The sequence below is a fragment of the Jaculus jaculus genome, chromosome 14 (assembly GCF_020740685.1).
Source record: "Jaculus jaculus isolate mJacJac1 chromosome 14, mJacJac1.mat.Y.cur, whole genome shotgun sequence".
NCBI lineage: Eukaryota > Metazoa > Chordata > Mammalia > Rodentia > Dipodidae > Jaculus > Jaculus jaculus.
The window spans coordinates 82,285,614-82,312,094 of NC_059115.1; the positions used below are offsets into that span (position 1 = coordinate 82,285,614).

At 47.2% G+C, this 26,481-nt stretch overlaps 1 protein-coding gene across 4 annotated transcripts in view; it reads left to right on the plus strand.

Moving 5' to 3' along the window:
- The window catches only part of Serinc5 (serine incorporator 5), a 100,892-nt gene that overhangs the window by 48,567 nt on the left and 25,844 nt on the right, over window positions 1-26,481 (plus strand). For 3 of the 4 annotated variants that reach the window (XM_045133443.1, XM_045133446.1, XM_045133445.1), the window contains exon 2: window positions 6,280-6,447. The exons of the other annotated variant lie outside the window; for it this stretch is intronic. In XM_045133443.1, the coding sequence (XP_044989378.1) occupies window positions 6,280-6,447 (168 nt within the window). The remainder of the gene's footprint in view (window positions 1-6,279; window positions 6,448-26,481) is intronic. 4 annotated transcript variants of the gene reach the window in all.

Below are 26,481 nucleotides of genomic sequence, written 5' to 3' on the forward strand. Positions count from 1 at the left end.
ATCACGCCTCTAAGGACTTCTCCAAATGTAGTTACATTTGGAGGTGCTGACAGTTGGTCCTTCAGTATAATAGATTTTGAGGTGACGCAGTGAGGTTTGCTCTTTTTAACAATGTTCTATTGTGTAGATAGCCCATAATTCCATTAACCCTGGCCCCAGTAGCTCTGGACAATAAGGCTTTTCTCAGTATTTGTACCTAAATCTCTGAGAACCTGTAGCAGTGTATCTACAGACCGTCTCCCTTTTGAATTTGTAAAATAATGTCTTGTGGAAAATAGAATGTGCCGCATCTACAAATCACCAGTCTGTGGAACTTCGTGAGGCAGTGCTGGTGACCACGCCAGAGTTCAGCATGTGGCTTGTGACCTTGGCCCTGGGGACTGGGATTGTCTGCTTTGTTTGAGGCGCTTTTCAGCCACATGGCTTTTCCATGCATTATTCATTCAGCATGCATTTATCCAGGCAAGGAGGAGCAGAACTGCTTTGCTCATTTATTACATTTTGTTTTCTATTTTAAACATCAGGCTTTTAAAAAGAGCCATTTTAGGTTCACAGCAAAATGAAGCCGAAGATACAGAACTGTCTCACATGTATTCTCCCCGCCCCGTGCTCAGAACTCCCCTACCACAGCAGGGTGGTACCTCGTGACATCTGATGACCCCCTGCTGCCTGTTTGTCTGTCAACGTCCCTGGTTGAGACTGGGGCTTCCCTGGCCACTAGACATCCTGCATTTGCTTCCTTTTCAAGCCCTGACTTGTTTGGCGAAGGCTCATGCCCCGTGGAGCCAGGCTCTTCTTTCCGAGTTGCAGCTGTCCTGGAGTGAGGGAGCCAGGGATTGATTCCAGTTTCTAAGGGAAGATCAGGATGAGTGACATGTCAGGGTAATAAAGCTCTAAGTAGTGGGGATTGGATGGAAACTTGCTTAATCTAAGTGATGTTCATCCAGAAACAGGTGGTCAGTCAACATGGTGTAAGAGTTTCCTGGAATGCTAACACAAACAGCTTTTTTTTTCCCTCATGGATGCTGTTATGAATTTCCACCGGGTGCATATGTCAGTATTTAGCTGAAGGCAATGTGTATGTTCCCTTGGTTATTGATTGGCAAAACTTGTTTTGAAGAGTATTCTTGTTCTAGTAGAGAATGGCTGTTGTTGAATGGAAATATTTGGATTTTGTGTGTAATATGTATACACATATAAACATGCATATATATCTACTTATTTTTGTAGTCCTCTTTGCACATGCTAGGCAGATTCTTCGCCATTGGTCCACAGCTCCAAAATGTAATACAGTGTTACTAAATGTGAAAAGTAAACTTTGAAATATATGCTGTGTACTATGACATAAGACTTTAATGATGGAGTGGGATGAAACCACTTTGCTTTATAGTTTCCATCATCACATTCTTTTTAAAAATATATTTATTTATTTGAGAGAGAGAAAGAGAAAGACACACAGAGTAAGAGATAATGGGCACAGCAGGGTCTTCAGACACTGCAAACGAACTCCAGATGCATCCACCCCCTTGTACATCTAGCTTACGTGGGTCCTGGAGAGTCGAACTTGGATCCTTTGGCTTTGCAGGCAAATGCCCTAACCACTAAGCCATCTCTCCAGCCCCCAGCATAGTTACATTCTTTATGTCATTATTTCTCTGTTTTCAAATGTGTTTAAGTACTCATTTTCTCCTTTGTAGAGATCATTATGTGAAGTTTTTTTTTTTTTACTTTTTAAGAAAAATTTAAATTTTTATTTATTTGTTGAAAGGAGAAGGGGGGAGAGAGAGAGAGTGAGAGTTGCCACTGCAAACAAACTCCAGACACATGTACCACTTTGTGCATCTGGCTTATGTGGGTCATGGGGAATTGAACCTGGGTCCTTTGGCCTTAACTGCTAAGCCACCTCTCCAGCCCTGTTATTGTTTTGCTTTTTGAGACAGGGTTCTCACTTTAGCTCAGACTAACCTGCATCTTACTATGTAGCCCAGGTTGGCTTCAAACTCATGGCCACCTTCCTCCTCAGCCTCCTGCATGCTGGGATTGTTGGTGTGATCCGTTGTGCCTGGATGAAGCAGTGTTGACTCTGTTGACAACTTCATGCTGGGCGCAGCTCCTTTGCTACATGGGACCGTGGGGGATGCTTAAGGTCCAAAGTATAACTGGCAATTCGGCAAGGCTGGGCACCTGAGTCCACATGGTTTAAAGAAAAGCACATAGAGGAGAAGGGAGCCTAGAGAATCCAACCAGCTGTGGAGACAAGGTGAGGAGAGGAGAAGACGGGAGAGAGAAGAGGGGATATTTGGGCATATATGTGCAAAGAAATCTGTGACACCAGAGACTGAAAATATGGATGATGTCTTTCAAAGGAAAGGGAGGCTGATAGAAACACATGCACGAGTGTTAGTACACCACGGCTGTGATCAGCCTCAGCCCAGGTAGAATAGCATCTTTAATAGAGCAGTGAGTTCATCTCATGGGTCAAGAAGAGATTTTTGAGTAAGATGGATGGAAAACTGAAAATACGATGTTCAGATACATCAGCAAGAATTTGAAATGCCCAAATAGTACTGAACAACAAAGGCTCAAACCATGGCTGTTTGACAAAGTGCAGTCATGAGAAAAGACTAGATTTTTCAGATCTAGTAGAGCATTCTGATTTGCTGTCTTATGCATATATACCTGTGATCTTGTCTCATTGTGCATCATGTTTGTTTATAACATGGCATTGGAATTGATACTTATTTACAGCCTTGCAAATTCCCAACTTTCTTGCCAGATTGTCAAGAGATTGAACTGTAAGGACTTAGGTTCGGTATAGACCAGGGCTAATACTCATATATTTAGTTACAATTCAGGTTATTATTATTAACAACTTCCATGATTATAAACAACATCCCATGGTAATGCCCTCCCTCCCCCAACTTTCCCCTTTGAAACTCCATTCTCCATCATATCCCCTCTTCCTCTCAATCAGTCTCCCTTTTATTTTGATGTCATGATCTTTTTCCTTCTATTATGATGGTCTTGTGTAGGTAGTGTCAGGCACTGTGAGGTCATGGATATCCAGGCCATTTTGTGTCTAGAGGAGCACGTTGTAAGGAGTCCTACCCTTCCTTTGGCTCTTACATTCTTTCTGCCACCTCTTCCGCAATGGGCCCTGAGCCTTGGAAGGTGTGATAAGAGATATTTTAGTGCTGAGCACTCCTGTCATTTCTTCCCAGCACCATGATGCTTTCTGAGTCATCCCCAGGTCATTGCCATCTGAAAAGAGAAGGTTCTCTACCAAAAGTGAGAGTAGCATTAATATATAAGTATGAACATTAAGAGACATGTTTACTGGGCAGTTTGATGAGCATAGTATATACATTTAGCCAGATAGCAGCAGACGTTACAACCCTAGGGTTCATGATTACCCCTGTTGTAGGTTTTCAGTATCAGGGATGTGTTTCCCTCCATAGAGCAGGCCTCCAGTCCACTTAGAGGGCAGTTGGTTTTCACCATGACAGACATGCCACTATTGTACCCATTGGCTCATTTGGCCTGGCTGACAAAATATAAGACTTGCATTGTCCACTGTTGAGTATCTTCACTTGATTTCTCTCTCTCTCATTGAACTGCATGCAGAATGGCTTCTTCTAGCTTTCTGTCAGCTGGTTTACATGGGGGAGGTTATCAGCTCAGTTCCAGCAGGATTTTTCAGTGGATTTGCAGCTCAAGTATGTGGAGTCTTCAGCCATAGGGTCTTACCATCTATTCCTGGTGGGAAACTGAGGGCCTCACCAATGGCCTATAATGTTTTGGGGGCATCAGGGACCTCCCTGGCCAACAACTCACTGGAAGGTATCCCATCTCTGACACTGAAATTTTTCTAGTAACAATTTACTGCTCTTGAGTGTTGCATTGTCCAAAAGAGTAGGTTTCCATATGATTTATTTATATCCTCTTAGATTTTGATTATCCCTCCCTCCACCTTTCCTTTAAGGTGTGGTGGCTCATGCCTTTAATCCCGGCACTCGGAAGGCAGGGTAGGAGGATTGCCGTGTTCGAGGTCACCCTGAAACTACATAGTGAATTCCTGGTCAGCCTGAGCTACAGTGAGACTCTACCTCGAAAAACCAAATAATAATAATAATAAACAAAGAAACCCCACAGCAGTGAATAAGGACCTGCAGCACAAATTCTGTTACCACCCTCCTTTACGAATGAGGACACCGAGTCTTGGAGGGTACATGAACCGCGTTCGGCCCAGAGCTGGTAGTGGGCAAAGCCGAGCAGCAGACTTATGCAGCCTCAGCTCTGGCCTAAGCAGCTAGCCACCGTACTTTACTGCCTGCACTTGATTAACACGGACCTAGTTCTTTTCAAACGAGAGGCTGGTTAGTGGTCGTGCAGAAGCTCTGTGCCGCCGCACTGGGCCCGTGTCTCATTCATTGGCCTAGAAAGCTTCCCCGCAGGCGCTGGGGCCTTTGGTAGACAGCGCATGTAAGAGGCGGCCGCGCCTGCTGCCCTGCCAGGTGCAGACTCCCGTCTACAGGCATCACCTGTCCCGCTGCGCGTGCCACAAGTGCTCACAGCGGTTTATGATCAGGCACAGGATTTGGGTAATCCTGTTCTTGGAGCCGTTTCCTTCCTTACTTCATTCTTCTTCTGCCTCTTGGCTTCTTCTCTCGCTCCTGGTTGTTCCCAGAAACCACTGTTTTGCCTGAGGAGGATGACTGTGGCACTTGCAGGACGGTGCCTTTCTTGCTTGTTACTGGCTGTCCCTCAAGCCCTCCTCAGAGATGCTCATCCTTGCAGACACCAGTTGTGGTGAAAGCTCTGTCACTTATTAAACTCGCCTGCTGGTCCTGTGTGGTTTAGAAAGTCCATCTGTCAAAATCAGGGACAAATATTTGTAAAGTAATGGCTCCGTATATGACACCAGCTGTCTCCCCACAGCTAGTCAAACCTGGTACTAACTCCCCAGGTTTAACCCAGATTGCCCCACATCAGATGCCAGGCGCATGTGTGCCTTTCATAGTCTGACTGCCTGGGTATAAATCAGGATCTCCACTGTTCCCTCCTAGTTCCAGACTTTGCTGGAACAGCTCACAGTACTCAGGAAACTACTTACCTTCCTGTTTATTACGAAGAGTACACACATGAACAGCCAGGTGAAGAGGCAGATAGGGTGAGGCTCACAAGGGTCCTGAGCCCATGGGGACAGGGCACATCACCCCTGATGCATGTGATAGTCAGTGTTGTGGGAGCTTGCCTTGTTGAGCTTGTGTGAAGATGCCTTTGTGTAGCACAGTTGATTCAGTCATCAGCCACTGGTCCTTAGCCCAGTCTCCCTTCCTCCTCCTCAGAGGTGGGGAGGTGCCAGACTTCCTAACCCTCAAAAGTTACATGGCAACCAGACCCCACCCTGCAATTGTAAGCAGTCTGTGCTCCTTGGTACCCAGACAGAAGATCAGGGATGGAATCTGGAGCAGTCTGAGAAGACCAAGGGTCAGCACGCTCTAGCCGTCTTGCTCAGCGTCCTTCTCATCTGTATTTCATAAAGAGCCAGCGCAGAGGCACTTGGCACACTCACCGCTCAGTCTTGGCCTTCTGACCAGGTGGCCCGGAGATGGTTCACATGCTTTGAGGTCTTGTCTCTCTCTGTACAGGGGAGGGGTCATGTCCAAGGCTATCGAGTTCTGATTTCTTCCTCAGCCTCCCTTCGGCTGACATCTAAACTAAGGATAAACTCAGAACAAAACATTGACAGTGTGTACAAGCTTAGCTGCTTCCAAGTTATCTGTGCAGAACCCCCCCTACAGTACAAGTGTGCTGAGATAATAAAGAATGTAAGATGTCCTACTAGTGTGTCCCTCCCAAGGAGAGGAGCTCACCAAGAGTCCTTCCATCAGCATAAACTCAGGAATGGCGCAGGGGCTTATAAATAACAGAACACAGTCATCACCCCTCACTCTGGAAAGCTTAGTGGCTTCAGAAGCTCATGGGCCAGGGCTGGAGAGATGGCTTAGCGGTCAAGGCGATTGCTTGGAAAGCCAAAGGATCCTGGTTTGATTCTCCAGGACCCACATAAGCCTTTCCAGTGGCTGGAGGCCCTGATGCGCCCATTCTCTCTCTCTCTTTCTCTCTGCCTCTTTCTTTCTCAAATAAATAAAACAAATATATTTTTAAAAAATTATGAAAAGAAGGTCATGGGCCAGAAACCTGGGCTGAAAAAGAAGTAAGTGTTCCTTGTGAAATCGCAGCAACACACTCTAAGGACGCTGGTGTCTTTTGCAGCTGGCCTGTTGCTGTGGCTCTGCAGGCTGCTCCCTCTGCTGCGGCTGCTGCCCCAAAGCCCGGCAGTCCCGGACCACCCGCTTCATGTACGCGCTCTACTTCATCCTGGTCGTCCTCCTGTGCTGCATGATGATGTCGCCCGTCGTGTCCAAGCAGATGAAGGAGCATGTAAGTTTCTGTCCTTCCGGCTCTTCCCGCTGTTGGTGTTGATGAGGGCGTGCGGGAGACACATGATGTCGAGGGTGGAGTCCCTTGTCACTGTGGTTTGGGTTTACTTGCTGCCTCTGGACTTGAATGAAGCCTGGGCTCTGCTTTGAGGCCAAGCAGGCCGACTGCTCAGTAGCTTGATCAGAGGCTGTGGCTGCTTCTAGTAGGCAGCGCTGAGGTCAGGCTTACATTCGCTCTCGTTTATCCCGAGCTGCTCTCGGTGAAGTGAGCAGGCTTTATGCTTCCCTCGTCACGAGCATGGATGCTCACATTTCAAGTAGCAGCTTGTTATCAACGTTTAATTTGGCCCTTATGAAAAGAATGACAGAGATTAGATTGTTGCATAGAGACTGGGAAGCAAGTTCAGTCTTTCTGGTCAGACTACTTGTAAGGAGGTGTCTTCAAGAGCAAGGGCCAGATTTCTAGCCATTTCCTGGGCAGTGTGCACTGCAGGAGGCCCAGCATGTGACATCCGTGGAGATACGTGGGAGGCTGTTTCCTGCTCCCCTGGGAAGGGATCAGGGGGCTTCCAGATGGGCTAGATTGGGGTGGGATGTAGTGGGGGAGGGGAGGTCTTGAAAAATCCCAATCACTAACACCATTCTTCCTCTCTTAGGTTTCGAACAAAGAGACTAAAGTGTTGGAAAGCCGATTCATTCTTTATGAAGTGTTTGTGCAGTGGAGTGGGATTCCTTCTCCTGGACCCTCAAATGAGTTAGGCTTACTCAGCTGGGCCCAGTTGGCATGGAGCATAGCAGACTTCCTCTGCCAGGGCACAGTTGGCTAGGAAGAGAGAGCAGCAGCAGCGTGTGGTGAGGGCAGCTCTCATCCTAGGGGAAGTGGGAGAGGAAAGCTTAGCTGTCTCAGCGCATCGCCCCTTAGAAAGGGACCGTTGAGACCCGTGCCCTCCCAGGCATGCAGTGAAGAGACACAGAGACGCAGGACCAGGCCACCATGGTGCCATGCCTGGGTCAGTGGTCATGCTGGCCTCAGCTGGCGGAGCTCCCAAGCAAGCGAAAGCCTTGGGTCCAAGACACGGACTCTGTAACCATACAAATGTGTAGAGTCTCTTAGGTAATTTAAAAGCCACAGGTATGTGTTTTAGGACATGAACTTTCTAATTCAACACCTGATTACTATTCAAGTAACCTTCCCAAAGAAACGGTCCCCAACTCCACCCAGGCTCTGTGCTTCCTGAGCACTGGCAGAGCAGTGAAGAGAAAGGGGTTGACCATGTGGCCATGGAAGGGTTTGTGGAGACTTTTGTAAATAAGTATGTTAAAGCTGATTTGTATTCGGTGATACCACTGCCACGTTTTAGCTTGAGTGTTTTGCCCATGTCTTCTTCCTTTGTCACTATGCTGTTACAATCTGCTGTACACATAGGAAACTGAATTATGTCAGTGCCTTGTGCCAAGTCAATAGAGTTGAGATTTGAACCTGGGTGGAATATGTGCTTTGCTACTGGCTATTAGCTAGAAAGGGAAGGAGGAAAAGCAAGAACAAGGATAAGACATGTGTAGAGGTACAAGGAGGAGGCAAAGTGGGTCACAGGACCCAAATTTTCATGGATTTCAGCGCTAAGCTGAGGTGTTTGGACACAGTCGGTGGACAAATGGCGCCCATCGTGGGAACGGGGGGGGGGAGTTTTAGGGAGGTGAGCCCCTGGTGGCCTGTGGCAGTTATTTGCACTCAGAGAACAGAGGGAGGAAGAGAAAGGGAAGGGGAAACCTGGCACTCACAGGTGTCTTTGTAAATCTTTCCATGCCTGTCCTCCGAAAGTACCTATTCAGAAATGCTTTGGCCAGGCTTCCTGCCTAGGGAATGAGATCACTCTGGGTGAAACCAACCCTTTTCCCTCACACGAGATCAGCCCACTGGCTACAAAGTATGCTTGTTTATGGGTTAGAAGGAGGCTGATCTCATGCCCAGGCGGTAAGTGAGGGTGAGTGCTGAAAGGCCCCCTTGTGGGGCACACACTGGGCTGCTGCTGGGCCTTCACCCCCTCTTTGTTGGTCTGTGGACATGCTGGTGGGTCAAAGCGGCAGAGGAGAAAGAACTGGACACTTGCCATGGCCTGGATGCAGGGTGTCATTGCCTCCCACACCACATTCTCGCCTCTGCAGTAGACAGGCCCCGACAGAGTCACATGCCTGTGGTGTGTGCAGTTAGAACAAGAGGGTAGCTTTCAGAAAGTGGCCTGTGTGTAAGTCTCGGGCAGAGGGAACTGCAAAGAGATGCTGGGCCAACTTCACGTTGCTTTCCACTAAGGAAATTCCTTTTCCAAAAGCTTTGTCTCATAGAAAACTTGAAGCAGGCCAAGTGGCACGTGGTTTCTGTCTTCTCTTGTGACATTTTTTCCATGTCAGAACATAGGAATCATTTTATTATAGGCTCTTCTGACCATTTACCATGCAGTTTCAGCAAACTCGTGTTATTTGCTGCCTGGGATTTAAGTTGACCTTAGGAATTAGAACACGAGGCGGGGAGATGAGTGAAGGAGTGAGGGCTCTGACCTGAGAAATCAAGATGTAGTTGCCAGGCTCAAAGATATATGTGGACAGTTGGTGTTCAGGTGCCCTGGCAGCTCCGTGGGCACTTGAGCGGGAGGAAAAAGGAGGGTTCTTGGGTCCTGCCAGCACCGGAGAAGGAAGGACAAGTGACTGGAGGTCCCCTTGCCCTCTTTCCCGTGATCTGACTGTGCCGTGGCCAGCGTGGGAAGCTTTCACTGCTGCTAACCATGAACATCTGGCTCATTTTCTTCCTTTCAGGCTCCTTCCACGTGATGCATGCACTGTTCTGGCTCATTGAGGTGGCTGACATGGTTGGAAATTTTGCACTTAAAAGTTTTCAGAACCAAAAGATTTCATAAGATACATTGTGAAATCATTTGTTTGATAGACAGAGTGTGTAATGACTTCTGGTCATGAAGACTGGTTTTTATGAGTCATGTGTTTGTTTGAAATTTAAATTGTACACAAGTATTCATTTCTTGTATTTTTCTTACTCCTTTTTTTCATTTTAGAAGGCATTGTCTTTTGCCTGTAATTTTGTGCGGTCTCTTCTGGAAACACTTCATTTTACACATTGTTTTCTGGGGACAGGCTTGGGTGGAAGAAGAGCCTGTAATAAAATGACTCCTGTGTTCTGAGAGGGAAAGTACTCCTTTGAGTGGGTAGTGCGCTCTCACTGTCCACTTAGCTCCCTTGACCTCTCTTTTGTCTGTGTTTGTTAACAAAGACCAGTCTTGGATCACAGGTGCATGGAGATGCTTGGGATGCACTGCCCTCAGCCCAGGCTTCCCTGTCTTCTATCAGCTCTTTTCTCTTTCATTCTAGACTCTTACAATGCTCTGGATGCATTCCCCTCATTCTTTCATGCTCAGTAAAACTGAGGGACAAGAAGCCATGATGGCTTCACCTTACTGTTCAGGGGCAGTATTGAACAGTGGTTAAGATTTTGGTCTGAAAGCTGCCTGAGGGTTGAACATTGGTTCAACTGCTTAGCAAGGTTTTATTTCTTTTTTAAAAAGATTCTTTCCATTTTGATTTTTCTGTCTAAAAATAATTATAGGGAGAGGGATGTTGCTTCAATGGTAGAATGCTTGCCTAGTTTATGCAATGCCCTGGGCTTGATCACAGGGAGCATGTGCGGACATATGCATGTACATGTACACATACACATGCACACATACATACATGCACGCACAATAAGCTGCAATCACCCATTCCATAAAGTTTTGTGAAAATTTGGTGATTTAATCCATAAGACATGCTTAGAATAATTCCTAGCACACTGATCCCTCAGCAGGATGTCAAGCTGCTTGCTTCTTAATTATTTTCAAACAGCTTTATTGAGATGTAATTCATATCCCATACAATTGGTCCTGAAAATATATAGTTCAGTGTCCTTTAGTCACAGAGTGTTACAGCCACCACCATGGTCTAATTGCAGAACACCTTTGTCAGCCCTAAGGTGTCTCTTGCTCTTGCTCTTCTCCTTGGCCATCTTAGACACTCATATAAGTGGGATTATACAGTTCTGTAGCTTGAATGTGTACCCTCCGTTCACATGTTGGAAACTCAATCCCTAAGCTCCTGTTAATGGAATTTGGAGGTTGGCCCTTGGGAGGTAATTAGGCTTAGATGAGGTCATCAGTTCAGGACCCTGTACCTGCATTACTGCCTACCAGAAAAGGGAGGGACACTTGCATTGGCACATGTGCTCTGTCTTGCCATGTTTCGTACTTTGTTTTGTAGAATGATGACCCAGTAAGGCCCTTACCAGAAGCTAGTGCCTCACTCTCGTACTTCCCAGCCCCCAGAATCCATGTTCTTTTTGTTTATTTTTATTTATTTATTTGAGAGTGAGCAAGCGAGAGAGAGAGAGAGAGAGAGAATGGGCACGCCAGGGCCTCCAGCCACTGCGAACGAACTCCAGATGCATGCACCCCCTTGTGCATCTGGCTAATGTGGGTCCTGGGGAATCGAGCCTTGAACCGGTGTCCTTAGGCTTCACAGGCAAGCGCTTAACCACCAAGCCATCTCTCCAGCCCAGAATATGTCTTCTTTAAACACAGGGCATCAGGTATTTTGTTAAACAGGCTAACACACAGTGCATGCCTTTTTGTGCTTGGCTTTTCTCACATAGCATGTTTTCAAGGCTCATTCACATTGTAGCTTTACTCCTTCATATGGCAAGGTAATATTCCGCTTCGTGAATGGCCTGTGTTTTATTTGTGCATTCTTCAGTTGATGAGTGTTTGGGTTATTTGTGCCTCTTGGATTCTAATGATGATGCCACCATGAGTACATATGCTCTAGCTTTTGTGTGAGCAGATGTTTCCATTTTTGGGGGGTAAATATTTAGGGATGGTATTCCTAGGCTGTAAAATTATGCCTTACTTAACCTTTTGAGGAATTGCTGTGCTGTCTTGCAAAGAAGCTGCTCCAGTTTCCATCCTCACCCCAGCGTGGGTCATTCATTCCTCACGAAGTGACGTGTGAAGGTTCCAGGCTCTCGACATCCTCATTGGCAAGCATTGTCATCATTGCAGAGCCTGTGATGTCATGTCTTCTAGCCTGCATCTTACATACTGTCCTGGTCCCCTTTTCACGTGCTTCCCTGGGCAGCCCGTTCATCTCTGACTCTGGTTGTCTCCTGTGAGGTAAAGGCACTCTTCACTCACACCATACTGGGGACACCGGCAGATGCTTTCTCCCACCCTCCCTCCTAGTTTGGATCCAAACAGGTGTTGGAAGTACTCAGTTTGCACTGTGCATTCTGGTCAGGAACAGTTTAGCCCCCACCAGCTTCCTGCTTCTATGACTCCATTCCCTTTATTTGGATATTTCGGGAACGTGCCAGCTCCCCTCAGCCTTCCTTCTCCAGATTAACTGATCCCCTGGGAAAGCTGAGGATGTTGTTGTCTGTAGCATATTCCTCCCACAGTACTCTTCATTTCCAAATTTCAGGATCACCACAGCGCTGTGACTGTTGAATATAGAAGCTGGTTCCTTAGGAACAGCTTAGGTTTCTAAAGACCAATCCCAAGTATAGTTAGTCAGTTCAGAGGGACACCTTACAGCACACCTGTGGTTCCTGGAGTTGACAGTTTTCATGCAATGTATTTAAGACTTGTGGATAGACGACTGCTTTATTTCCTATTATTTAGCCTAAAGAATTAAGAGGACTGTGATGGCCCAATAATAAATACTGTTTTGGGGGTGCCCTCTTTGCTAGTTTCAGAGATCCAAAAATGCTAGAACGTAGGTCTATAGCTAAAGGATCCAGTTAACAAGATGAGTGAAAAAAAAGAATGCAGCTCATGTCTGTGACAGGTGGGCAGCATTAAGTGTTATGTAAAGAAAATAATGCTGGGGGCTGGGCGTGGTGGCACACGCCTTTAATCCCAGAACTTGGGAGGCAGAGGTAGGAGGATCGCTGTGAGTTCGAGGCCACCCTGACACTACATAGTGAATTCCAGGTCAGCCTGGGCTAGAGTGAGACCCTACCTCAAAAAACCAAAAAAAAAAAAAAAAAAATGCTAGGTTTAAAGGATATAATTTGAATAAATTGGTGGAATTTTTAGAGACAGACGAGCCCTAAGTAGTAATTTTAATCAGCCAGCCATCTGATAGGTGATGGGTGGTAATGTGGTTTATCTAAGGCTGAGACGCCAGGGGCAGTGGAGACGGGAACCCGTGACCTCTGGTCTCCGGACAGTGCTTTCCTGCTTGTACCATTAAGTTTGCTTGCTGGCCAGAAACTCACAGAAATAGCGATGCCAGCCTGATAGCAAGCACAGTGCAGGGAGAAGGAAGTGTCCTTTCTAGAAGGAACCACCTTCTCCACGGCCTCCTTCCCATCCTGTCAACCAAAATCCAAGCTCAAAGGGGGACCATTAACCTGATGTGGAAAATAGTAGCCACAAAGCTCAGTGTTTGTTTGGCTTTGTGTGTAAAATAGAACTTGCCCTCGGGTTGTGTTTGGTGTAGCCATCTTTTAAAAGCAAACATCATGGGTGAAAAATACCCCGCTTTGATCCACGCATTGGAACAGTCTGTCCTGATGCAGAATAACTGGCCTTCATGCCGGGCTGGAAGGTCTGGCTCCGCTATGGCCCTGCTCCTTTGCTGGCTGAGTGTTCAATGAACCGTGCCGAGACCCAAGCCACAGGGGCAGTTTTAGACGCTTAAAGCCACGAATGGACCACAATGATCTCAACAGCTGCCGGTTGCATTTCTGTGGTAGAATAATATCAATTAAAAAATATTGCTGGCTCAGTTCTCTGATTCTGGAGGGATTTGTAAATTTAGTTTTATTATTTTAACCCAGCTGAGATGGAGTGTTTTTAAAAGGTCTCTTCCCGAACAACTAGGTTCATTGTATTGCTGAGCCTTACAGTGTCAAGCATGCCAGGGAGTCAGCTTTTGAGGTTAAGGTGGGTTGGGCTGTAGAATCTCAAGGCCATTGCAGAACACTAAGGGCCCATCAGAGTTTGCCTGTGGAGGGCTAGCAGTGAGGTTCCACTTCTGAAGTCCCCTGGGTCCCCATCCCTCCTACTAGGGTGACTCTAGGGACAAGTTTCTGAACTGTTGTCTTTGGTCTGAATTCCACCTGTGTGAGAGCAAGCAGGAACCCTGGGTGGGGGCACGGTCCCGTCCCTGGCTCTTCCTTGCTGGGCCATTCATTTACACAGTGAACTGTTGTGGGGAACTTGGAACTAGTACAGATCACCCTGAGAGGCTTTTTCCGGAATCTTAATCAAAGACCAAGATTGACACTTTTCCAGTAATACCAAGCTTGCCAGGAGCCACAAAAGAAGAAGTGTCACTCACCATCCTTGTCTGTGAGGATCTGTCACCATTATCCACAGCCTTCTGGGAGGCACCAGATGTTTAGCTGGATCTTTTTTATTTTTAAAAAATTTTTGTTTATTTTTATTTACTTATTTGAGAGAGGCAGACAGACAGAAAGAGGGAGGGAGAGAGAGAGCGAGAGAGAGCACTAGGGCCTCCAGCCACTGCTGACGAACACCAGATGCATGTTCCCCCTTGTGCATCTGGCTAACGTGGGTCCTGGGGAATCGAATCGGGATCCTTAGGCTTCACAGGCAAATGCTTAACTGCTAAGCCATCTCTCCAGCCCATGGATCTGTTTTAAAGTTGGGTTGGCTGCAGGAGGAAGAGAGTGAGAATGAGAGTTTTCTAAGTCTTTTCACTGTGACCATTAAAAGCATCTGTTAAGTGACTGACTCTCTGTACCTGCAGAGAAGTAGGTAGAGCCAACAAGAGTTTACAGTTGGAAATGAACACTGTCAGTTGGTAGAAAAATGGAGCCGGAAGGAGCAAATGCACAACCGAGTGAATAAGACCAAGCAGTGTCGGAATGATAGGAACAGGACTAAGCACTTCAATCGTGCCCCCCCCCCAAGCCTCCAGACTTTGTTTACTATGGTTTTACTTTCTGATGTCAACTGAACTCCAAAAATATTGAGTGGCAACTTTCAGAAATAAATGATTTGTAAGTTTAAATTGTGTACCGTCCCACTCTGGCCTGCCCAGGACTGGAATCCTCCTTTCTCTGTCCAACATCTACACTGTGTGTGCCACTTCCAGTCTCCTAGTGGCCGCTTTGGCCATCTCATCCACCAGTGTGCTGTCACAGCTCTTATGCGTAACAGTCGTATTGCATTCATCCATTGGGCAGTACTAGAGATTGAATTCAGAGCCTTGTGCATGTTGGGCAGTTACTATACTACTGAACAGAACTCAGTCCTCTTTTTAATTTTATTTTGAGACAGGGTTTCCTAAGTGTTTCAGGCTGTCCTCAAAGTTGCAATTCTACCTTAGCCTCCTGAGTAACTTAAGCAAGCTCAATTAACTATTTATGTACTTGAACATGTGTGTGGGGGGCGGGGGGCTCACCAGGGTCTTTTGCCACTGCAAACAAACTTCAGATGCAGACACCACTTTGCATTGAGCTTTTCATGGGTGCTGGGAAATTGAACCTGAGCCATCAGGCTTTGCAAGCAAGTGCCTTTAACCACTGAGCCATTTTCCTAGCTTCAAGTAACTCTTATTTTACATGGGTCCAAAGTACAAAAGTAGTGATGCTTGCAGTTTTATTGTAATTCTTGGTCTGGGTTTTTGTGGGGGAAGGGCTGGTTTTGAGGTGGGGTTTCACTGTAGCCCATGTTGACCTGGAATTCATTGTGTAGTCTCAGGGTGGCCACGAACTCATGGCAATTCTCCCACCTCTGCCTCCTGAGTGCTGGAATTAAAGGTGTGCGCCACCATGCCCAACTGGGTCTGTTACATTATTAATTACTATTGCTTCTCTCTTACTGGGTCTAGTTTATAAACTAAACTTTATCATAGGTATGTGTATATGTCTACCGAGTTTGATGCTGTCCATGGTTTCTGGCATCCATTCTTTTGTGTGCTTGTTTTATTCTTTTTTTTTTTTTTTTTTTAAGATACAGCTTCTTATTGCCCAGGCTGGCATCAGATTCACGGTGATAACCGTGAACCGATCCTCCTGCCTCCATCTTCTAAGTGCTGGACTTTGATGGAATAATAGGTACACACCAGCATGACACCCAGCATCTTGTCTTGAAATGCATGTTCTGCAGATAAATTTTGGTACTGCACACAGTATAATATAGGGTGATCATATTTATTTTTTAAAAAACTTTTAAAAATAGTCTTATTCTTTTTTTGTTTTTTTGGTTTTCCGAGGTAGGGTCTCACTCTAGCTCAGGCTGACCTGGAATTCACTATGTAGTCTTAGGGTGGCCTTGGACTCACGGCAATCCTACTACCTCTGCCTCCCGAGTGCTGGGATTAAAGGTGTGTGCCACCACACCCTGCTAATAGTTTTATTTTTATTTATTTATTTGAGAGAGAGAGAGAATGGGCACTCCATGGCCTCCGGCCACTGCAAATGAACTCCAGATGTGTGTGCCTCCTTGTGCATCTGGCTAAGGTGGGTCCTGGGAAATTGAACCGAGGTCCCTTGGCTTTGCAGACAAGTTCCTTAACCACTAAGCCAGCTCTCCAGCTCGATCATATTTCTTTGATTAAACTAATCTCTAAGTGCCCTTCCTTCCTTCTTTCCTTGTCTTTTTTGAGAGGAGGGTTGTTTTGAGACAGGGACCTAACTATATGTGTACAGACTAACCTTGAACTTTCTGTGTAGCCTAAACTGAGTTTAAACTGACACTCTTTCTGCCTCAGCCGCCCAAGTACTGGGATGACAGGCATGCACCACCATGCCTCACTCCTGAATACATTGTTTTTTTTTTTGAGACAGACTCTCATTTTGTAGTTCAGCTAGAACTCACAATGTAGTTCAGGTTGGCCCAAACTCACAGCTGTCCTCTGTCTCCTAGCCTCCAAAGGGCTGGGTCTATAGGCGTGTACCATCACACTTGGTTCTTGCCTGTAATCTTTAAAAATTTCTTTTTTAAAAAATTTAATTTTTAATTTATTTGCAGGGAGAGAGAGAGATAAAGGGGGGGGGGAGATGAATGGGTGCTCCAGAGCCTCTAGCCACTGCAAATGAACTCCAGATGCACATGCCACCTTGTTTATCTGGCTTTATGTTGGTATTGGGGAATCAAACAGGGGTCCTTAGGCTTTGCAGACAAGCACCTTAACTGTTGAGCCATCTCTGCAGTCCTAAAAATTTCTTAAAATACACTGCTTTCATTTGTTTACCCATTCATTTAAGTGCAGGTAGCAAACACTGAGGAGTGCTGTGGATGAAGTGTGTATTATATCTAGTTGTTTTAGAACCCTGGTCCTCAGGGTGGGGAAGAAAAGAGCAGTTTAACAGCTGACCTATGTAGTGCACACCTGTAACCTCATCACTTGAGAAGCTGAGGCAGGAAGATCTCAAGCTTAAGGCCATTCTCATAGTGTGACCCCATCCCAACAACAGAAGAGGATGGTTTGGTAAGAGCGTATGGAAGGAGTCTCTAACCTTGGGCTGGGTAGGTACACAGTGTGTCCAAGGCTTAAGTACATGAGCACTGGAGACACTGGAGTCAGCTCAGCTTTTCTTCTTTGTCCACTTGGGTCACGGAAGAAACCAGGAATGTCTCCCCGTGCCCATGTCTGGAGCCAGCCCTTAGGTGAGGGTGAGGGTTATAGCTTGTGCTGCTCTCGCCATTGGGGTGAGTGTAATCAAAGGAGGTTGAGTATTTTGAGGGTGTGGTTTTTCGGGTTCAGTAACACAGTTTCTACAGTCCTCACATAAGTCTAGAATTATCTTTCGCCAGCTCTCATCAGTGTGGGTTTTATTTTCGGTCACCCAGGTGTGGTTCTGGAACAGATGTGAGGACTGTTGTTAGTGCTGCTGGGACTCTGAGGGCCGGACACTTAAAGATCTGTTAGGTCCCCAATCCCTTCCCTGTCTTCATTAAAAAAAAAAAAAAATAAGGGGCAGGGTATGAAATAGCTCAGCAGTTAAAGATGATTACAAGTCTTGCCAGCCTGGGTTCCATTCCCAGTACCCACCTAACAGCCACGAATCTGGAGTTCATTTGTGGTGTCAAGAGGCCTTGGCATGCCCGTATATTCATTCACTATCTCTCTCTCTCTATCTATCTATCTGCTCACAAATAAACAAATAATTTAAAAAATTAAGATGACCAGTTTACTGCTTTCAAAAATGATGCAAAATGGGGCTGGAGCGATGGCTCAGTGATAAAAGGTGCTCACTTTATAAAGCCTGACAGCCTGGGTTCAGTTCCCCAGTGCCTCCAAGAGCCAGTTAGCTGCGCAAAGTGGCACGCGCACCTGGAGCTCTTCCGCGGAGGCAGGAGGGCCTGACGTGCCTGTTTTCATTGTCTTGCTCTGTCTCTTGCTCTCTCAAATAAATACAGTTTTTAATGATATGCAGGAGAAATACGGCTTGATTTGCTTAAAGTCAACTTCCATTTGAAGACTACTCTTCCAGGGGAGACGGACTAAAGGAAGAAGCAGTGCTGGGACACCCCAGGTGACCCCTCCGCGCCTCGCCGCCTCTGCGCTCTGACCCTAGAATGAGTTGTCATCAGTTGCCACGTGCCCTTGAAATAGCAGTTTGTACTGAAGCGACACCGTTCTACACAGCTCCTTAGCGGTTTTCTAGTAGTGCAAGGGTGGGCAAACTTTCCCTGTAAAGAGCCTTGGAGTAAACACTGCAGGCATTGGATATCCATTGTGGTGCAAAAGCAGCCCAAACAACGAGCCGGCAGATGAGTGTGGCTCTGTTCCAGTAAAACTGTATTTACATCAACAGGAGACTGGCTGGATCTAAGAAGTGCGATGCAGTTTTGCTGGGTCCTCTCTTAGGCTTTCAATGGTGCTTGTGTGGATTACAAGCAATTATTTAAACTTCATGCTGAGGTGCCAGAGTTCTATCTTACTTTGCATGTGTTAGTGAACCCCATGCCAAATTGACAAGGCAAGGATAATGTAACTATTTAGTATGTAGTATTATGAAATAAATATAAGTGATTACAGATAAAACTGACTTCTCTAAAAATACTTATTTATTTTAAGAGAGAAAGATACAGAGAGAGAGAGAAAGCATGGGCATGCCAGGGCCTCTAGCCACTGAAAACGAACTCCAAATGCATGTGACACCTTGTGTATCTGGCTTAAGTGGGTACTGGAGAATTGGACCTGCCTGAGTCCTTTGCCTTTGCAGGCAGGTGCCTTAACTGCTAAGCCATCTCTTCAGCCCCCCTAATGCCTAGTTTTATGTGTTCAAGTTAAGAATTTTGGAGATGCCAAAGCAGTGAGGGTACCAGTGTGATGTGATGTGGCAGGGATGTGAGGTCACAAATCAAAGCGTCTGCTGTGCTCTGGTTCCCAGCAACCAGAGCTCTCCGAATCGGGAGCTGTGAGCATGTTGGAGCCGCATCTTTTGGAAGATAATAGGTTCTCGTGTCCCACCATGGCCATTTATGAATAGTCCAAGTTAAATAATAAAAGCATGTCAATAACGTATAAACCATGGTTGGTATATATAAATAAATCATCATGGCTATATATATAGCATTTAATTTCTTGTTAGCATGGACTTAGGTTATTAGGTATTTAATTAATTTGTGGTAGTGGGATCAAATCCACCCCTATATATCTAAGAAAATACTCTTGTTATGCCATACTCCTATTCCTTTAGCATGGATTTATTTTAATTTTGGTTTTTCGAGGTAGGGTCTCACTCTAGCCCAGGTTGACCTGGAATTCACTATGTAGTCTCAGGGTGGCCTTGAACTCACAGCAATCCTCCTACCTCTGCCTCCCGAGTGCTGGGATTTAAAGGCATGTGCCACCATGCCCAGCCTTTAGCATGGATTTTAAACTCATTTTAAACCATCACTTGTATCCCTATCACCCAGATAAGACCTGTTCATAGTAGATGGGAATGAGTGGGAGGTCGAACCTTATAATGAATGTGTGTCGCGTAGTGTACGGTAGGAAATAACTCACACTCATGCAGACTCTTAGTTTTACTAGGTTTTCAAAATTACACAGAGGACAGTCATGCATGTAGGTACATTTGCATATATGTCACTACTATGTTCCAGGTTCACACATTTAAGAGAAAAGTTGGCTGATTTAATTAACTCTGGGGGAATTCGCATGTGGGCTCTTAATTGGGAGTTCACATTTCCCAGGGTTTGAAGCCGGCCTTACCTGTGCCACTCCCTTCCCGTTCTTATCAGGAGAGGGAGTGGACCCATGCTTGCTGGTCGCTTCCTTTGCCAGGCCCGTGCTGCTCCCCAATCCTTATTTCTTTCTCACTGACTTGGACTCCCTGTGTAGATCAGGCTGATCTTGAACTTGCATCAGTCCTCCTGCTTCTGCTTTCCAAGTGCCGAGTTTACAGGTGTGCACCACCACTCCCCAGCTGAAATCCTTATCTCTAGCCTAGCTGTCTTTCTGGAACACCCTGTGGAGCCTTCCGCCCACACTTCCCCTTCATACAAGTTCTTCCTGCTCAGCCTGTCATTGAGTGAATGACTGCCCCACACCCTGAAATTGCACTGCTGTGATCCCTTCCACTGCTGCCAGCCAACTTCAAAACTGGGACTCCTGAGTCACAAGTCCGTCTGCTTTTTTGGGGGGGTGGGGGAGGTTTTCTGAGGTAGGGATTTACTCTAGCTCAGGATGACCTGGAATCCACTATGTAGTCTCAGGGTGGCCTGGAACGCACAGCAATCCTTCTACCTCAGCCTCCCAAGTGCTGGGATTAAAGGTGTGCGCCACCACGCCCGGATCCCTCTGCTTTTATTCATAGGCCAGGCCACATCCAAGAGGGCACGGCCCGCACTCTCAGCGCTGTTGTCTCATTGAAGAGCCACATAATTCTGCCCTGGGACTTGCTCTCTTTGCCCTCACGTCAGTGCCCGTGGTGCTGGTTTGTGTGCTCTGCCCTCACTTTTAGCCGATTCCCGCAGCACAGGGTGAATCACCAACCGCGCTCGGCTCCTGTGGAAGTCTGTCTGCGCTCGACTTCAGCTCTCTACAGGGTGTCCGGTTTGGAATGAAAGCTGTCTTACAGTTTGATTAGAGTTGTTTTCCAGCTGTTTCGTCACGCCAGACACAAATAGAGGACCCGTGTTCTTGGTTTGACCTCTGTCAGCTGGTTAGCGTGCTTTTGAGGCTCTGATGACTTGATGCGTGGGGACAAAGCTCCTAGTTTGAAAGAGGTTGCGGTCAGGTAAAACCAGCCTATGGAATCTTATTTATTCTTTTTGACTTTTAAGAAGTGTACAATGTAAACTTCTCTCTTAGAAATTTGGCCTAATCAAAAGAGAGGTGAGCCCTGGTTGTTGCTGTCTTTAAGAGCCACACGTCGCCCAGAGGGCAGCAAGGGTGCCCGTGTACTGAGGAAGGGGCCCTGGTGGTCCACTACCCAAGAGAGCCAGGAGGCTCGCTCCATGGGCCTGCCTCACACCTGTGGTCCCCTGGTGGGTGACAGGCAGAGACACTGTCAGAATTACTTCAAGGAGAAAACACACGGTCTTGGGAGTGTGGAGTTGAAGGGAATATCGGACAGCGGGGGTGACTTGCCCTTCCTGAATTTTCGGCAAGTCAGGGAGACGAAGCAGAGTGTGCAGGCCTCCTCCTGGTTCCCACGGCTTAATTTACCCTTCGTGCTGAGCTGCCCAGTGCTAGCAGCAGCTCGGTTGCATTTGATGTTCCAGAAGTCTCAGATAGTGAAATGTAGTACTAATTAGCTCAGCTCCTGGCACGTTTTCTTCTCCGAAGCCACTCGGGACTCACCTTCGCTCCGTTTCTGTAATCACCGCTCCCAGCGCTGTCTGTAAGCTCTCCGCGGACCTGGGCGGTCCCTCCCGTCGATGCTGGCCTGCGGGAGGCTTGAGGGGGTGGGCCGACGCGGGCGCTCCTTGTAGCAGGCTTCGTGATGCTCCCTTCTCCTTGAACGGAACTCTGTCTTCTGTGCGTGGTTTGGAAAGGGTCCCAGAGACACCTCCTCTTAGGAGGTCGTTAGGTCTGTGAAGGCTGGTGGGTGAGTGCTGCTCGTGACTTTTTTTTTTTAAAGCGGTAGGGATCAAATCCAGGGCCCTGCACAAGCTAGACAAGTGTTCTGCCACTGAGCTGCAACCTCAGCCTTTGGATTTGTTGAGACAGGTCACACCTTATATTTCAGGCTAGCCCTAAAACTCCTTATTATGCCAGGTTGACCTCCAGCTTGTGACATTCCTGCCTCGGCAGCCAAAGTGCTGAGATTACAGGCATGTTACAACTCAGTTTATAGAAAATTATTGCACCTTATTGGAAATTAACATGTAGTGAATTCTTCAGTAAAGGGAACTGAGTTCCAATATTATTGTCCTCCCGTGGTAGATGGGGCTCACCGATCCGTCAGTAATCCACACACTGTCTCACACGTGCCCCGGAACGCCCTTTCGCATAGTGGACAGGGCCTCAGCACTAAGGAAAGTTCCTCAGTGACCACCGTGTGCTTCACGGGGACTGTGGGATGCACTTCTCAACACAATTCCACAAGATTATTTTATATAGAGAAGGAAATTAAGCTGGGTTGTGGAGTAAAATTTGCCCAAGTGAGCATCGATTCAGGATTGGAAGTCCGAGTGAGCCATTGACTCTCCTGTGATGGCTTGTGGCTTGGAGGGTGGTTTCTGTGAGGAGTTGGAGGAAAACCTTTGCTCTCAACAGCTTGCCTAGGAACAACACAGACAGTGTGTGAGCGTGGCTCACTCGCCACGTCCTCGGCTGCCCGGCACTGACTTAGGAGGTAACACCCTCGCTGCTGGAATCTGTGTGTGATATGTGTTTTCTTTTTCTAAAAGTGGAATGGAGCTTGGAACAGCAAATATTTAATCAGACCAAATTCCTTTTGCTAAACTCCTGTTGGCTTGTTCAACTTGGAGGTTCTTTGCCTAAAAATACTCACCACTTATTGAAGGGTAAATGTGCTAAGTCACCCACAGAGCACAAAGGAGGCTTGCTGGGCACTGGAGCAGGGATTATTTGCCCTCTTTCCATTTGGATCAAACGAGCAAGGCCACATACTCACCCTTTGAGGAGCCTAATGGGCTCCAGACTGGGGCAAACAAGGGAGGGGTTATCAGGGAGTGAAGTCTGGCCTGGTGCTTCACGAAAGTAGAGAAGAGGGTAAAGATGAAAAATGTGTGTGCCAGTGTGCATGTGGTATGGTACATACGTGCCAGTGTGCATGCGGTGTGGTGAGTACGTGTCAGTGTGCATGTGGTATGGTACATATGTGTCAGTGTGCATGCGGTGTGGTGAGTACGTGCCAGTGTGCATGTGGTGTGGTGTGTACATGTCCATGTGCATGTGGTGTGGTACATACGTGCCAGTGTGCATGTGGTGTGGTACATACATGCCAGTGTGCATGCGGTGTGGTGCGTACCTGTCAGTGTGCATGCGGTGTGGTGCGTACGTGTCAGTGTGCATGCGGTGTGGTGAGTACGTGTCAGTGTGCATGCGGTGTGGTGAGTACGTGTCAGTGTGCATGCGGTGTGGTGAATATGTGTCAGTGTGCATGCGGTGTGGTGAGTACGTGTCAGTGTGCATGCGGTGTGGTGAGTACGTGTCAGTGTGCATGCGGTGTGGTGAGTACGTGCCAGTGTGCATGCGGTGTGCATGAGTACGTGTCAGTGTGCATGCGGTGTGGTGCGTACGTGTCAGTGTGCATGCCGTGTGGTGAGTACGTGTCAGTGTGCATGCTGTGTGGTGCGTACATGTCAGTGTGCATGCGGTGTGGTGCGTACGTGTCAGTGTGCATGCGGTGTGGTGTGTACGTGTCAGTGTGCATGCGGTGTGGTGAGTACGTGTCAGTGTGCATGCGGTGTGGTGCGTACGTGTCAGTGTGCATGCCGTGTGGTGCGTACGTGTCAGTGTGCATGCGGTGTGGTGAGTACGTGTCAGTGTGCATGCGGTGTGGTGAGTACGTGTCAGTGTGCATGCGGTGTGGTGAGTACGTGTCAGTGTGCATGCGGTGTGGTGAATACGTGTCAGTGTGCATGCGGTGTGGTGAGTACGTGTCAGTGTGCTTGCGGTGTGGTGCGTACGTGTCAGTGTGCATGCGGTGTGGTGTGTACGTGTCAGTGTGCATGCCGTGTGGTGCGTACGTGTCAGTGTGCATGCGGTGTGGTGAGTACGTGTCAGTGTGCATGCGGTGTGGTGAGTACGTGTCAGTGTGCATGCGGTGTGGTGAGTACGTGTCAGTGTGCATGTGGTGTGGTGCGTACGTGTCAGTGTGCATGCGGTGTGGTGAGTACGTGTCAGTGTGCATGCGGTGTGGTGACTATGTGTCAGTGTGCATGCGGTGTGGTGAGTACGTGTCAGTGTGCATGTGGTGTGGTGCGTACGTGTCAGTGTGCATGCGGTGTGGTGAGTACGTGTCAGTGTGCATGCGGTGTGGTGAGTACGTGTCAGTGTGCATGCGGTGTGGTGAGTACGTGTCAGTGTGCATGCGGTGTGGTGAGTACGTGTCAGTGTGCTTGCGGTGTGGTGCGTACGTGTCAGTGTGCATGCGGTGTGGTGTGTACGTGTCAGTGTGCATGCGGTGTGGTGTGTACGTGTCAGTGTGCATGCGGTGTGGTGCGTACGTGTCAGTGTGCATGCGGTGTGGTGCGTACGTGTCAGTGTGCATGCCGTGTGGTGCGTACGTGTCAGTGTGCATGCGGTGTGGTGAGTACGTGTCAGTGTGCATGCGGTGTGGTGAGTACGTGTCAGTGTGCTTGCGGTGTGGTGCGTACGTGTCAGTGTGCATGCCGTGTGGTGTGTACGTGTCAGTGTGCATGCGGTGTGGTGAGTACGTGCCAGTGTGCATGCGGTGTGCATGAGTACGTGTCAGTGTGCATGCGGTGTGGTGCGTACGTGTCAGTGTGCATGCCGTGTGGTGAGTACGTGTCAGTGTGCATGCCGTGTGGTGCGTACGTGTCAGTGTGCATGCGGTGTGGTGCGTACGTGTCAGTGTGCATGCGGTGTGGTGCGTACGTGTCAGTGTGCATGCGGTGTGGTGAGTACGTGTCAGTGTGCATGCGGTGTGGTGAGTACGTGTCAGTGTGCATGCGGTGTGGTGCGTAAGTGTCAGTGTGCATGCGGTGTGGTGAGTACGTGTCAGTGTGCATGCGGTGTGGTGCGTACGTGTCAGTGTGCATGCGGTGTGCATGAGTACGTGTCAGTGTGCATGCGGTGTGCATGAGTACGTGTCAGTGTGCATGTGGTGTGGTGCGTACGTGCCAGAGTGCATGAGTACATGCCTGTGTGCATGTGGTGTTGTGAGTACATGCCAGTGTGCATGAGTACATGCCAGTGTGCATGCGGTGTGATGTTTATGAGGTTCAACAAGTAATGTTGCTAATAGAGTGGGAGAAGGGAGAAGAGAATTTATTTGGGTGGCTGAGGCAGGAGTTTTACTGTGAGTTCAAGGTCAGCCTAGGCTCTAGAGTAAGACTGTTTTTCAAAACAACAATGGAAAAAGAAAAGATGATGGATATTATAGGAAAGTAAATTCTATGTAAATGAAATAGCATAATAATGAGTGAGGTTATATAGCCTCATCCATGTGTCTGTGTGTGTGTGTGTGTGTGTGTGTGTGTGTGTGTGTGTGTGGTGACATCAGCTCCTTGTCACCCGTACTGTTCTACAGGTGTGACTTTTGTTTCATGTTAGAGATGTCTCTGTGTGTGTGGTGTGGTGACATCACCTCCTTGTCACTCATACTGTTCTACAAGTGTGACTTTTGTTTCATGTTAGAGATGTCTATGTGTGTGTGTGTGTGTGTCTGTGTGGTGACATCACCTCCTTGTCACTTATACTGTTGTACAGGTGTGACTTTTGTTTCATGTTAGAGTCCCTGAGTCATTTATTTGTGTGTGGTCCATTTGTGATGTATGTTACTTCTTTTGTATTGGTTACTTTTTCTTTTCTCTGGGTTTTGAAACACAGTTTCACTCTCTGACCCAGGCTACCTGGAACTCTCTTTATAGCCTAGGCTGGCTTTGAAGTCATGCCATCTGTGTTACACAAAAGAATAAGAATTTGGCTCCTGGAGAGAGGAGGAGACAACATAAACTATGAAAGATTTAAGAGAAGAGACATGCAGAGTAATAAATGGACCACTATCATATTATGCAAAGTCTCCCAGGCCTCAAGAAGACCACCTGTGATCACTTCTGGTGAACCAGGTGTCAGACCTTCCTTTCCCCCTTCTAGGCAAAAAAAAAAGTCTAATTTGTGTGTATCTACTGCACGGAAGCTGAGGTTGACGGGTGCAAACCCCTTACCAGAAGTCACGTTGTTAGAGCTCTTTCTCTGAATAAACATTTTGAAGCATGCCAGCGTAGTCTATTTGGGCGATGTGTTCACTGCCCCACGCGCACTCTGACACGTGATAGTAACATCTCTTTATGCCCCTCACCACTGCTCCGATGTCAAGCACCTGCAGTACCAGGCATTCATTTGAAATCGTGCTAGCTCTTTCTTCATGACGTCTTTCACATCGGTGAGAACGTACCTGGGGAGATGTTTGAGTCAAATATGGTACATGAGACTAGAGATCTTTCTGCCAGGAGGAAAGATGAATGCCAGTTAAACACAGGTTGTTTGTGTTTGTGGAATCGCCTTGTTTATTGAAATCCTAGTCCAGTCACACCTAAGTTGTTAGGTGTGACTCTTCTGCAAGAAATCTGTAAGTAAGTTTTCTTTTCTTTTTTTTTGTTATTTTGAGGTAGGGTCTCACACTATCCAGACTGACCTGGAATTCACTATGTAGTCTCAGGGTGGCCTTGAACTCACAGCGATCCTCCTACCTCTGCCTCCCGTGTGCTGGTATTAAAGGCGTGTGCCACCACGCCCGGCTTTAAGTTTTCTTTATCATGCTTCAAGTTTACCTCCACTTTTGGGTCATTTTTTCCCTTTCGGATTTCTTGTTATAAATCCCTTTGGGATTTTCTTGCTTATAATAGCTACA